Raw genomic sequence first — 15,885 nt, forward strand, 5'->3', positions numbered from 1 at the left:
CTGTTAATGTATGCCAATTAAAAATGTATGAATAAATGATTACTTCTGACTGGCTGTTAATGTATGCCAATTAAAAATGTATAGAGCTAAGTGACATCCATAACTTGCTTCTCTGCTAAAAATAAAACAAGACCAAGGAACAAACTGAATTCTCTTTAAAACTTGTTTACTTTTGGAAAGTCTAAATCTCAATTGATATTCATGTACGAGTATCTCCACAGATCTGATGATTTTGTATAAAACTTGCGGCCAAAGTTTCAACAATATTATGTCAAGTATATAATGTATAACGACAGCTTTTTAGCAATCATACTCATGTCTACTGTACTGACCAATAATACAATGATAGCTACTGAACAATTATATCCTCCAATCCACATGCCTACTGTACTGACCAATAGTACAGTGATAGCTACTGAACAATTATATCCTCCAATCCACATGCCTTCTATACTGACCAATAGTACAATGATAGCTACTGAAGAATCATTGCTGTAATACTAATACAAGCAAGTACATATATGTTAAGGACAATACTGAGTAAGATACACATTTTACAAAATTACATCATATACAATATTACATCATATACAAAGGCGCCCTTTAAGCTGAATGTACTTTGAAAACAGTGCAATAACCAAAACACATAATTATATTTTGAACAGTCATATACCAGTACTTTAATACTAATGCTCACTGTACAAAACAATATAAGTAGATATATTTTAAGGACAATACTAAATAACATAGACATTTTTATAAAGATACATCATGTACAAAGGTGCCCTTTAAGATGAAAGAACTTTGAAAAACAATGCAGTATCTTTATATACATATTCATGATTGTGCTATTGAGTTTTTACAAAACATCTTTTAGTCAAGCATAGGAAAATTTGTTTCTCTACTGGTGCACTTGTATGAGTGAACCAAACAAGTTGCTCTCTGCCAAATTCGATGGTGATTGTCTACTAGAAAAGAGATTCAACTTGCCGCCTGGGTAAAGTTTAGTCCATATGACTGAATTAATTAGGGTTACAGGATGAGAATCGAAAATGTATACATGTATTATGAAAGTGAAATCATTAAAGTCCATGACATGGCAAGTATTTAACTCAATACAACTTGAAATAAGCATGTATTATGAAAATGAAATCATTAACGTCCATGACATGGCAAGTATTTAACTCAATACAACTTGAAATAAGCATGTATTATGAAAATGAAATCATTAAAGTCCATGACATGGCAAGTATTTAACTCAATACAACTTGAAATAAGCATGTATTATGAAAATGAAATCATTAAAGTCCATGACATGGCAAGTATTTAACTCAATACAACTTGAAATAAGTATGAGGCCCAAGCAAGTCTGTTATCACTCAATGCCATACTTTGAGTAGTCTGTTATCACTCAATGCCATACTTTGAGTAGTCTGTTATCACTCAATGCCATACTTTGAGTAGTCTGTTATCACTCAATGCCATACTTTGAGTAGTCTGTTATCACTCAATGCCATACTTTGAGTAGTCTGTTATCACTCAATGCCATACTTTGAGTAGCCTGTTATCACTCAATGCCATACTTTGAGTAGTCTGTTATCACTCAATGCCATACTTTGAGTAGTCTGTTATCACTCAATGCCATACTTTGAGTAGCCTGTTATCACTCAATGCCATATTTTGAGTAGTCTGTTATCACTCAATGCCATATTTTGAGTAGTCTGTTATCACTCAATGCCATATTTTGAGTAGTCTGTTATCACTCAATGCCATACTTTGAGTAGCCTGTTATCACTCAATGCCATACTTTGAGTAGTCTGTTATCACTCAATGCCATACTTTGAGTAGTCTGTTATCACTCAATGCCATACTTTGAGTAGTCTGTTATCACTCAATGCCATACTTTGAGTAGTCTGTTATCACTCAATGCCATACTTTGAGTAGTCTGTTATCACTCAATGCCATACTTTGAGTAGTCTGTTATCACTCAATGCCATACTTTGAGTAGTCTGTTATCACTCAATGCCATACTTTGAGTAGTCTGTTATCACTCAATGCCATACTTTGAGTAGTCTGTTATCACTCAATGCCATACTTTGAGTAGCCTGTTATCACTCAATGCCATACTTTGAGTAGCCTGTTATCACTCAATGCCATACTTTGAGTAGTCTGTTATCACTCAATGCCATATTTTGAGTAGTCTGTTATCACTCAATGCCATACTTTGAGTAGTCTGTTATCACTCAATGCCATACTTTGAGTAGTCTGTTATCACTCAATGCCATACTTTGAGTAGCCTGTTATCACTCAATGCCATACTTTGAGTAGTCTGTTATCACTCAATGCCATATTTTGAGTAGTCTGTTATCACTCAATGCCATATTTTGAGTAGTCTGTTATCACTCAATGCCATACTTTGAGTAGCCTGTTATCACTCAATGCTATACTTTGAGTAGCCTGTTATCACTCAATGCCATCCTTTGAGTAGTCTGTTATCACTCAATGCCATACTTTGAGTAGTCTGTTATCACTCAATGCCATATTTTGAGTAGTCTGTTATCACTCAATGCCATACTTTTGAGTAGCAACGAGTGCCATATATACTCACTTATAACTCAAGTCCAACTGCAAACTGCTCAGACCCAGATCTGCTGGGACATTATGCAATTTGTTGGGAATAATCCATAGAATGAACATAGACTCTGATCTGCAGGTACATTATGATAGGGAAGATAAGGATATTTTGCTGCGTGACTCAACTTATAAGTGAGTACATACAGTAACTTCAGCCGAACTAGATACTGCAATGGCATATTATCGTGAATATGACAGGTTTTAATGCTAAGACTCTGCCTATCAAATTTTGTCTGGCAACTTTGGACAGAATGTCATGTTATGAAGGTGTTTGTTTTATATATTAATAACTATAATACTTGACAGAAGATGAGTATCATTTGTTAGTTTTCCACATGCTTGCTGTGAAATCTACCTTGAAAAATGGTTTTGGTACAGTACATCATAGGGTACATTCCTACCACATTTATTCAAATCTGACTGAGCCATCTGAAAAATTTGAAAACTGGTTTTTTTTTTTACCTTGCTGCTACAGAAGCCGCATCATTGCATGGGATTTCAATGCCTATTCTAGTAAAAGCATGTCCTAAAACCAAAAATTGGCTATATTGCCCTGAAGAAGAAATCAAACACAAGTACAACATCTGGTTGCAGTGGAAGCCACAATGTTGTTAGAGAACCATCCCAAACATGATGTCCTATGAAAAATTGTGACAAGTTTGATCAATATTGGCTCAGCATTTCTGAAGAAGTTAAAAATATATGTGATATGTGTTGAAAAATCAATAGCTTCATTGCTTTGCACCAGACTTTTAAAGATTTATTGGCAAGTACATAACCAGCCACAAAGTATTTTTAAGTAAGATTTTACGCCAATGCATGAAAAAGCAAAGTGTGCTCATGGTAAAGTGAGGAGCAATTCTGAGGTTTGATTCCTTTCTGACAGCAAATGTCAACATGCAGCTGCCAAATAACATAAAGAACGCCAATATTTAATTGATAATACAGCCATTATACGGTTTGATGCTCTAACATCAATGCAGATGTAGAAAGATCATTTTCAGGGTGCCATCCAGGTACTAAGGAGTGCAAAGATAAACAAAAATGTAACTTGCATCATCTTCAAATGCTCCAATGAACTGATTGAGAGCAGTAAAGTCAGCATGTACTCAAGAGTAACCCTTGTTTATCTGTCTGTCCATACAGTATAACCCATTTCCAACTGTCTGTCCATACTGTAAAACTCTTGTCCATCTCTCTGTCCATACAGTGTAATTATGTCCATCTGACTCCATACAGTGTAACCCTTGTCCATCTGTCTGTCCATACAGTGTAACCCTTGTCCAACTATCTGTCCATACAGTGTAACTCTTGTCCATCCGTCTGTCCATATAGTGTAAATCTTGTCCATCTATCTGTCCATAAAGTGTAATTCATGTCCATCTGACTCCATACAGTGTAACCCTTGTCCATCTGTCTGTCCATATAGTGTAAATCTTGTCCATCTATCTGTCCATAAAGTGTAATTCATGTCCATCTGACTCCATACAGTGTAACCCTTGTCCATCTGTCTGTCCATACGGTCCAACCCTTGTCCAACTATCTGTCCATACAGTGTAACTCTTGTCCATCCGTCTGTCCATATAGTGTAAATCTTGTCCATCTATCTGTCCATAAAGTGTAATTCATGTCCATCTGACTCCATACAGTGTAACCCTTGTCCATCTGTCTATACACTGTAACCCTTGTCCATCTGTCTGTACATACAGTGTATATTTGTCCACAGTGTAACCCTTGTCCATCTGTCTGTCCACAGTGCAACCCTTGCTTATTGTGTAGCCCATGTCTTCCATCTGTGTGTCATAGAGTGTACCATTTTCCATCAATCTGTCTATCCATCACACCTTGGTTAAGTTTCAAGTCATTTTAGGTACTGTGGTGTGGGATACACATTTTTAGATTTGTTTCATTCATGTCTGTGATTATGACTGACTGACTGTGTGCAAATGGCGATGATATAAAAAAATGCAAAGTCTAACAGCAAGTTTTGTTTTCAAGTGTCTCAAGTGAATTAAATGCTTCAATGTGACTTATTTTCTTTTCTTTGATTTAAATGTGACTTTTCAGTGATTTTGTACAGGCTTGCTGGATTAGATAACTTACAATCACTTGTGAATCACTCACTTGGGCCATAGGCAATGATCTCCCCAAAAATGGGGATGGAAGGCCCACTGTTTGAGTTTACAATAAACCCTAAACCATCCAACAACAGTCTGGAAGGATGTTGGGTATGTGAAAGCCAGTTTTAACAGAGCATGTCATATGAAACAATCTGACAAAGTCTGATCGAAACAGACTTTGTTGTTCTCTATAAGATGTAAAAAGGTTTCCCGTATGGATGCAAAGGAGGCCACACCACTGCTATGGTAGTCCCTAAAGACAATTTTAAGAAATCATGTTCCAGGAATCATTCCGGACTACTTTAATCAAAATAAGCTCAATCAATCTAGAAAAAAAGTAAAAAATAGATTTTCCACCTGGTTGCTAAGGGAGGAACATGAATGTGAGTGAAGGCTACCCCTCCCTAATTTCGATAAAAGCGTACCCTAAAAAGCCTTACAGGTTCAATAAAAATGGTTCAGCCATGCCAAAGTAAATAATAAGTTTTCCACATGGTTGCTAAGCAAACCACACTGTTGCTAGGAGAGTCACCACTGACAATATTTCTTTATAAAGTTTGTCATAAGAAACAGTCTTTAAAGTTTGATAAACAGTAGCTTGGCAATTTTGGAGAAGTTACAATATTAGGTTTTCTACATGGTTGCTATGGAAGCCATGTCACTGCAAAGTGTGCAGACAAAATTTTAATAGAGCATATCCTGAGAAACATTCCTGCCTGACTTTATGAAAATTGGCATATGTTGTTCTAGAGAAGATGTAAAGAGAAAGTTTTTCCATATCATATTATGGAAGCTGCAGTAATGCATGGGAAGCCACTGTTTGTACAATTTAAATAAAACATGTTCCAAGAAACAATCCTCCCATGTTTTAAAAGTTTATCCTTCCATTTTGGTGAAAAGGAAAATGGTTTTTAAAAAGTTTATTACTTAAGTCCACTAGGGTAATGGAAACCTTCCCAAACATAATTCTGCAAGTCTTATGGAATATTCATGCAAAGCTTGATCCCAATTGGCCATCTTACTATTCAATAGTAGGAAAAATGCAAAACTGTACTGTGAACAGACAGAAGGATGACTGACAAGGGGCCATGTCGTAAGTTTACATGGCCTTTGGACAAGTGAGCTTAAAAATGAACAATTTTTTTTGCATAAATATAAAAGTGAAAGATTCAATATGATGGAAAACTTTAAATATACTGCATCTCTCACATATTTTGGTATTCAAAACGTACATATTTGGCAAAGCAGGAAATATACCTTCAGTAAACCACTTCTATACTATGTAGTATTCATTCTTAATATATGGAGATTAAAATGCCGACTTAAAATATAACATGATGGTGGTAGAGCAAGAGGATTTGAGATATTTAGGATGGCCAGTTTGGGATGAGAAATATAGACTGAAGGAAGAGTTATTGCCATTTATATTCACCTATAGGTCAAATCCAACTGCAAACAACAGAGATCCTGATTTGTCATAGCACAATGCACTTGCAAATCAAGGTCTATGTTATACTGATTATTTCTGACAAACACATTATGCAACAACAGATCTGGGTCTGTGCAGTCTGTAGTTGGTCTCTTCTTATAAGCAAGTGTATATGTTTGGTTGTTACACTTGACATACAGTTATTTAGCATAACTATATTGTCAGATCTTCATGTGACTACTGTTTCAATAACATCTATAGTTGATTTTGACTGCAATGCATGCCTCTACCAATTTGATGATGGACAAGAAGGCATAGAATTAAACTAGTAAAACAAATTTTAAAAACTAATTGCTAAAATTGATTTTCTAAATTCCATCTTAATTTTTTCCATCAACATGGAGTTAAAATTTAAAGTATATACAAAGGCTGATAAAACATACCAACCAGCAGTTTACATAGAATTATTTATTGATGTGCCCAAGGTTATGCAGAGCTAGTCATCTTGACTCTTTCATGTCTTTAAAATACAAACATTTCATCCTTTCAAAACCAAATATAAAGAAATATTAAATGGAATGGCTGTTTTCATTAAAAAAAGCACAGATACAATTTCATTTTCCTGAGGACTGCATCAATGATGAGAAGTTTGATTCCATCCTTTTATTTTCCTGCAATCTCCCCAACAGGACATTCTCGTACACTTAAAGATGAAAAGGTTTTAATTTGGTATTACTGAAGTGGCGGAAACGTGATTTGATTTGTGCTTTTAGTGCCATTTTTAGCACATGATAGGCCATATATGGTGGCAGGTTTATTTTGTGGAAGACACCACAAAGAACAACTGACCCATGGGAAGCTAATGGCAAGCTTTGTTTTCACACAGCAACAGTGGTTACACCGAGACCTGTACCAATACAGACAGTGTGGTTAGATCTGGGTGATCCACAAAGTCAAGCATCATGGACCACTTGGTTGCCATGGAAACTGGATAAGGAAGAAATGGTAAAATAATGAGATTTACAAAAACAGATGTGAGACAAAAATGGAAAAATCAATTACTAATCATATAGGAGTTCTTTATGGAATTTGTGCAACAGGTGTATTTACTATATGTTGGGGAGACAGGACTCCAATAGTAAAATTAAAATAGATAAATGTATTTTACAGACATAAACGAGTAAAGAAAGATTATGTATTCTACTGGCATAAAAGGGTTGGTATATATTAACAGATATGACATAAGTAGCTGGTTGGCTGGTTTTGACAGGGAAGGCACACTCAACAAAAAGATGATAGGATACAAACATATTTTTAATGTAACAATGTCATGGTGTTTTTTTATTGAAACGTCTATGTAAATTAAATAATGATGCCAAAATATCAGCTACAGCAGCAATGGATCCAAAATGTAAAAAAGGCTGATGTGCTGTCAAAGATAGTGTTTCATAAAAAAATATTTCTTTAACGTGTTGGATTGAGTGTTTGTAGATCTATGCCCCCTTTTGGAATCAAAGCTAACCGTACAGGCTCAAGACTTTATTTTTAAAAAAATTGAAAACAAAATGGTTTGTTTCTTTTCAATTACAAAAGTTACATGCGTGGCTATTACAATATTTTTAGACATCTATGGGTCTCAATAATAGAGTTTATTCATTCTTATCTTTGGTACAAGTTTACTGGGACAAATGGCAAATTGGTAAATACAAAAGTTTTGGGGGTCAAAAGATTAAAACACCCAAATAGTTGCTACAAAAGCCAAATTCTTCCCAGGCAAACGAATACAAAAAAATAAATGGCTGAATTGGATGTTACTTGACTTCCATAATGTGAAAGCAAGCTGTACAAGACATGACACAACAAGTGCAATACATGATGGTCTTATGCTGGATGAACTACAATCTTTAGGTACAACAATCCGAGTTGCTATACATTAGCTGTAAACCACAATGGCTGTGGGATCCAAAATCACCATTCTGCCACAACATACAATATTGCTTTTAATGTCAAAGTTAAGTATTGAACAAGGCCAGATTATACCTACATCATCAAGTAGTATAAATATGTTGATGCAGGACACAAATCAAAAGCTTACAACTGAGGTTGTAGCCTCCCAAATATTGGTTGTATTTCATAACCTCCATCATCATTTTACACTACATGGTTCTGCATGCTTTCTCTGGCATTGGTTTACCCTCTGGCTTTGACATTTTAGAATTTAGTATGCAGGGTGTGTGCAGGATGATTTACACAGAATATAAGTACTTTTAAAATATGAACTTAAACAAATCCATAGGTATTCATTATTCTGTTCTCGCTGAAAAAGAACGCATATATCACATGAAAATATCTTGGTTTACATAATGTATATGATACTATATAGAATGATGAAAATGAGAACGCACGTTCCCTGTCTTAATAAGATTGTACTGCAAATAAACATCCTAAATAATGCATGCTTTTTTGTGTAAAGAATCTTAAACTGATGCAAAGTCTAAAATTCTGAGCAAACAAAAATATTGCAAAAGCTTGTATGAAATGAAGATACAAATGATCAGATCTAACAATGATTATAGTCTGTATATATTTTCTGACTGGTTTTAGAAACAAAGATCAACACTTGCAAGTGAAGAAATTTGCAGTGGTCATATACATACAAAAACATCTGATAGCAGAATTTTGACTTTGCAACTATTTTTCCAAGAATCCTACACATGACACATAATTAAAAAAATTACACTGTCGCTGCAGAAATACGTATATCACTATCACAATGCCATGTGACACAGATGGCAACATGTCTATTACTAACACTTTGCCATGTGATATAATTATCTCTATTACAACACATCAATATCAAACTGCCATGTAACATAACTGTTTCTGTGGCAACATGTATATCACTATCACAATGCCATGTGACACAGATGGCAACATGTCTATTACTAACACTTTGCCATATGATATAATTATTGCAACACATCAATATCAAACTGCCATGTAACATAACTGTTTCTGTGGCAACATGTATATCACTATCACACTGCCATGTGAAAATAATAACTACTTAAAGTTTGAAAGACAGTAATTATTATTTATTGTATTTGAAGCTCCACATCTTCATGGATCACAAGAAGTTAATCCAGTAATAATTTAGTACACATTTTATCCTCTCAGCCACAAATGCTATTGTCCACTCAAACTGCTAATCAGAATGAAGAAAAAAAAAAGGGTTTTGATCAAATGACAGATATTCAGTAATGGCCATTTTTGTTACAAAAAAGGGAAGTCTTTCTTTACTATAATGAGGTTGACACCAACATTTTACCTTCTGTTAAATTCAAGAAGAAATATTTGCTTATTTCCCTTATAATATGATGCTGCAATGTTTCCCAAAAATAGGGCTGAGAGGAAAAAGAAAAGAAGAAAAAAAATATGAGTGTAATTTTCCTTAGAAAAAAAAAGATACTATTTGGAATACAAATTCCCAATGCCTCCTAACAAGGATATTGTGGAATGCTGTGTATGGCCATTTTCTGAGTTATGGATCTTGCACACAACTTTAACACTGTGCTGTTGCCAATATTGCTAACATCAACAATGCAAAAAATTAATTTGGTTATGTGACCACTATTCTTTGGCTTTGAATTTTGTCAACTTTCATACTTCCATTGAGTCAAGTCTTGGGCAATGTCATAAAAAATTGATGAAAGGAAGTTTACTGAGACTGTCCACAATCTGTACAATGAGTATTAGAAATCTGATCTCAACCCGATGTCACGTTACCCAAGGTAAGTCATCCTATAGCTTTGGTTTAAATACAATAAGGATCATGATAGAAACAAACAAAAATGATAAGGGATGAAAATACACAAAACAAGACAATTATGGAAAAATGAAAAAGGACAAAGATGCATCACAGTTACTGTTTTATATGGAAGAACATCGTACAAGTACCCAGCATCCAGAAATTGTTTGAAGGTAGAAGAAATTTGCAGGACAAGTCATAAAAAGACAAATATAGAGAGCAGGGAATCACTGCATTAGTTGTGTTACTAATAGCCTCATTTTAACTTTACTCACAAGGTTTTATGACCAATGACCTATAATGAACATTATTAAAAACCATTTATTTCTCCCACCCAGAATTTTGCAAGATTCTGTATGGATGTGTGACAAAATTATTTTGATAAAATTAAAATACAACCTTGCATTGAATAAACCTGTTTTGAAATACAACTTTCAAATTGTTTGGTTCATACCACCTATTTAAGAAATTTTCACATCAGTTTGTATTTACAACAGTAACTTTATTTTGAAAATAATACAAGCAAAAGTTTGTCTGGAAAACCTTAATCACTATGAATAAAAAAAAATAATGTTTTGTCTCTAAACCATAAGTAATTGGAATTGCTATTCTCAAGTTAGACAAGTTTAAAGTATGTCTTTAACTTGCAAACAAAAATGAAATTTAACAAAGGTTTTAACTTACACACTTACTGTGGGATTTTGTATGTGCCTTATGTTGTCAAGGTATTATTAATATTTGCTTTCCCATTTTACTTAAGTTGTGAAATTTTGTGACAAATGGTTTTTGTACCCCTCTACCTTAATATGGCACATCTGCATCTCCATTACTGCAGACTGACCCACCATGATTTTGAATATCATCAATTCAATTTTGACAATGATATTAAGCATTAAGTCCATTATCACCGAAATCACTCAAAATTATCATCAACTAAATTTTGACAATGATATTAAGCGTCAAGTCCATTATCACCGAAATCACTCAAAATTATCATCAACTAAATTTTGACAATGATATTAAGCGTTAAGTCCATTATCACCGAAATCACTCAAAATTATCATCAACTAAATTATGACAATGATATTAAGCGTCAAGTCCATTATCACCGAAATCACTCAAAATTATCATCAACTAAATTTTGACAATGATATTAAGCGTTAAGTCCATTATCACCGAAATCACTCAAAATTATCATCAACTAAATTTTGACAATGATATTAAGCGTCAAGTCCATTATCACCGAAATCACTCAAAATTATCATCAACTAAATTTTGACAATGATATTAAGCTTAAAATCAATTATCAGCTTGATCTCAAACAATGTCTTCCATATTCTGATTCATAATTCATTTTTATTTGTACTGTCCTTAATAAGTTTGATCTAGCTTTGATTTTATGTCAGATTAATTTATTTAAAAATCTATTCCTACAAATTAGTAATTACTAACAAAGTACACATCTCTGGAACTTCCTAGAAGTTAAGAAATTAGGTTTGTGTTTGTAAAACACATCTGACCCCATTGCACACCAAAAACAGTGGTGAGAAGAAAAAAAGATCAAACAAAATGAAAAATTGTGATAACAGCATGAAAATCTCATCAGGTTATCTACATACTTATACAAATATGCATCCCAAATTTCATCTCTCTATCTCAAATGAATACAGCTAAATACTGCTAACATTGTTTCTGTCCTGTAAAGATTCTGCCAAACAAGTCCCAAAAACTAAAAATAACATTTTCAAAATGAGAAAATTTTTTACTTTTTTTTATCTGAAAGTTGAATCAGGTCACCTACAAATAAACACAACATATACCTACTAAATTTCATATGTCTTACTTGAGTGGTTTTTGAATACACCTGTTAATTGGTTCAAGTCCAGAAAGTTAAAAAACATGTAAAACAAGAGTCTCTTGAAGGCAGTAATGCTCTTGGAATGAAAAGGACTTGTATGAATTCACCAGAAGCCTATTTCTTTCTTCCCCTCCTTTTATCTTTTGTAATTACTGAGAAGTGAAATTAGAATATTCTTTGGGAACTCCAATATACAAAAAAAAATTTGCTTTAAAAAACCCAACAAACTACAACTGTACTGTCCTATAAGTTCGAGTTAACATATTTACAAGTAAATTACACCTTAGTCATTGCCTTTGACCTTGAAAGCTGAATGTTTCCAACTCCGTTCTGATATATGCACATGCTGTTTGGTTTAATTCATAATCATTTTTATATTTATTTTAAACCTTTAATTATCAAACTGGCATCATTCAAGAAATTCATAAGATATTTCCAGAAACTGGTTCTGATAAAATTGTATTAACACGTGTTTGTGTTATCATACTCACAAATTAGTACTGATAAAATATCATTGATAAAAACAAAGACCTTTGACCTTGAAATAAATGTCAGTGCTGTCAATCAACTTGTTCAACGAAATACAAAATGGGTTGAATTCAACTGCACATGTACAAGTCACTGTGTTCCTAAATTCAATGAAGTACAAAAATGGAAGTAGTGAGAAGCAGAAGTGGTTTTAAATCTTATTCACATATGGTCCAATCTGCACCATTTCATTCAGGATCAAGTGGAGTTTTAGAGAAAACATGATTTCCTTGCATTCTTACAAGAGGAACACTGATAAGATGACTTTTTAGATGCTGAATAGTGTTGGCATAGTGGATGTCTGAACAGTACCAACTTCATGCATACTGGATGTCTGAACAGCACCAACTTCATGCATGCTGGATGTCTGAACAGCACCAACTCCATGCATACTGGATATCCAAATACACAAAAGAGTTGGAATACTGGATGTCTGATCAGCACCAACTTCATGCGTACTGGATATCCAAATACCCAATAGAGTTGGCATAATGGATGTCTGATCAGCATCAACTTCAGGCATACTGGATATTCAAATACCCAATACAGTTGGAATACTGGATGTCTTATCAGCACCAACTTCAGGCATAGTGGATATCCAAATACCCAAAAGAGTTGGAATAATGGATATCTGATCAGCACCAACTTCATGCATACTGGATATCCAAATACCCAATACAGTTGGCATAATGGATGTCTGATCAGCACCAACTTCAGGCATACTGGATATCCAAATACCCAATAGAGTTGACATTCTGAATGTCAGATCTGCACCATTTTTATTCAGAAATAACTAGATCTTGTTACAAATGTGTGAAACTTTTCATGGTACTCTGAGGTGACAAACTTGTGCTATTAGACTGACAGATGTCAGATGCAATACAGATGGCAGGTTATTGCTAAAACCCTTTTGGTGATTGTTGATCAGCCAGTAAATGTTTTCTTTATTTTCACTCCCCTTCAAAAATGCCATAGCAAACTGAAAATCATTTACTGGACCACACATTTGCACCATCATCAGTTTATTTACTGTTGCAGATACGGTCTCTCAGTTCTTTAAAACTATCACTATAGCAAGAAAATGTCAGAATATAATAGAAGAAAGGGAAAATAAAATTCACACACACACAGATTTTATACAATCAGAACAATTATTCTGTTTAGGATCTGCTATTTTCTTAATGAATTGATAGTTTCAAAGGCCTGCAAGTTAACATCTGAAACTGCAAATAAACACTGATTACTCTAAGAAAATATATATATAATTGATCATATATCTGTACAGGATTTTGTTTCATTTTCTTCACTTATATTCTGACATTTTCTTAAAACAGTGATAGTTTCAAAGGTCTGTGATTTATGTATTCCTTGGAGTAGTGTGAATTTACTTTGCGAACTTAATAAATACAATTTTCAACAATTCACAAATGTTGTTTCTACGATATTTCTGTTGACATATCAGATTTTCTGCAAGGCCATAGTAAACCACATTAAGCCAGTAATTTCTGCATCACTTCTTTCTGTGCTATGTTCAGTTAGCAAAAAACCAGAAAATATTTCTTTATCTCAAGTTTCATTCTTAAAGATTTTCTGTCTCACTGACTTTCCTAAAACAAAATCGGTTTTCTTTTGTTTCAACACACTGCTGTATTTAGTCAATTTCCCTGATGGCAGATTTATTAATTTACTATACCCTCCAGGAAACAATTCAATCAGAATACCTCCATAGTTTCTGCAATATTCCAACAAATCTACATCATAAAGGTGCTTGCATTCAAGCAATATGATCGAGATCTGTGAAAGAAGGCCAATTAGATGTTCTAATAAACCCAAGTAAAAAACAAAATTTAAAAAATTGTGCTATGGGTAAGAGAGGAACCATATGTAACTTGTGAGATCTCCCACCCACCCACCCCAATCAGGTCTTAAAAGTTGCACGACTATAGATCATTTTTGCGAGAATCCCACAATCCCGTGGCCTGGCAGCATCTCTGCCTGTGCCATTAAAATAAAAAAGAAAATTATTTTAAAAAAATTAACCAAGAAGCAAGGCCAAAACAAAACACACTGTCAATTTTGTCTGGAAGTGTCAAGCTTAAAAAATAAGACAAATGTTTTACACATTTACAAAAGTTTGAAAAAATTTGGTGATGGCCTGAAGAAAAAAAAATATCTACCTAAAATAATCAAAATGTTCATTACTTTAACTATATTTGACAAATGCATATAATAAAAAATCTGATTACATGACAAATAGGCATAATTCGTAGATTAACTGTTTGCATCTTTTCACACCATAACGCCATTTAAAGAATCAATATTATTCTACAACTTTGGCTTATGTGACATTTTAAACTATAATATTTAAACTGTAGTGACACGGTATATTACTGGAAATACAAGTAAATCTGTAAAATTAACACATATTACATACATCATGAGTATCAATCCAGTCTTCTGTGGCAGTTCCATGAAGCAAAATGGTCTGATGAGCCTATGTCCAACCATTCAATATAATAATTATTTGTGTTGAGTTGATATATTTGGCGCAAGAAAGAGAAATGTCATATTGATCCCCTTGTCAAATTTAACTCTGTTGAGACTGAAAAAGTCTACTGGTTTCACATGGAGCTTTTAACTGCAGATCATCTTCATTTTATGACGGAATACGAGATACTTGTTCCTGGACACATTTGGCCCTTTCACAGCAGCTGGTGTAATAAGAATCCACAAATGTCCCCTTTGGAAAATCAACCCAATGCATTCACTTCATGTAGGATTACAGAAATAAATACATTTCCATTTATTTGTGTGTAGTTTATTCAATGCAGCCAGGGTTTAAAAATGTCCATCCAAAGCCACTTCTTTATTTCTTTCTATCTATACGAAGCCATACACCTCCACTACTTTACACTGGAAGTCTTCATGAGAGGAAAGTGGCTTATTTTGGAATGTATCACACTTTTCTGTCCTACAGTGTAACATATCTGCATCCAGCTGTATGGCTTCACCATGCCTACAAGAAGAAAAATAGTTAATTATATAGTTAAAAACACTCTGGCTCAAATAAACAATGATGCACTGAGTATAATTCAAATGAACAGAAGCAGGCAACATGTTAATATTTTTATTCCAAAGAAGGAACAAAGAAACATCAAATTTAACTATAGAAAATTGCAATGTTTACTAACGGTTTCATCTTTTATTAAATTGACATTCTTCCACTCAGTGTTAACTAATACAGTCTTCATATGAGAGGTAAAAAAAATTAACTTATCCTGGTAGACTTATCCCAGTTTATACAGTGTATGATTGAGCAAGGTACAACTAATTGATATACAGTATTCTCCCATGAAAATGCAGAATCTCTGTTACCAGTTACAAGATGTCACATGTACAGCTTAACACAAATAAAATGTCAGTGAAGCAAACTAGATGTTTGACATTGGGTGAGGGGCATGAAACCACTAATTATATTATCGAGCCACCTAACAATTCATAAAGTTTT

The 15,885-nt window shown here is 33.8% G+C and overlaps 1 protein-coding gene and 1 long non-coding RNA gene across 2 annotated transcripts in view; both read right to left on the bottom strand.

The window, feature by feature from the left end:
• Positions 1-149: 149 nt before the first annotated feature.
• LOC149798525 (uncharacterized) lies at positions 150-14,263 on the bottom strand. Its single transcript, XR_016420978.1, has 2 exons — positions 2,576-14,263; positions 150-2,478 (listed from the first exon to the last, which is right to left on the bottom strand). It is a non-coding gene; the product is annotated as an uncharacterized LOC149798525 (long non-coding RNA).
• A 51-nt stretch (positions 14,264-14,314) lies between these two features.
• The window catches only part of LOC149798526 (GTPase-activating protein skywalker-like), a 153,544-nt gene continuing 151,973 nt past the window's right edge, over positions 14,315-15,885 (bottom strand). Inside the window, exon 11 of the mRNA XM_089957337.1 lies at positions 14,315-15,393. Coding sequence (XP_089813463.1) covers positions 15,258-15,393 — 136 coding nt within the window. The 3' untranslated portion in view covers positions 14,315-15,257. The remainder of the gene's footprint in view (positions 15,394-15,885) is intronic.

Source organism: Sinohyriopsis cumingii, chromosome 5 (genome assembly GCF_028554795.1).
Source record: "Sinohyriopsis cumingii isolate HCF-2022 chromosome 5, ASM2855479v2, whole genome shotgun sequence".
Taxonomy (NCBI): Eukaryota; Metazoa; Mollusca; class Bivalvia; order Unionida; family Unionidae; genus Sinohyriopsis; species Sinohyriopsis cumingii.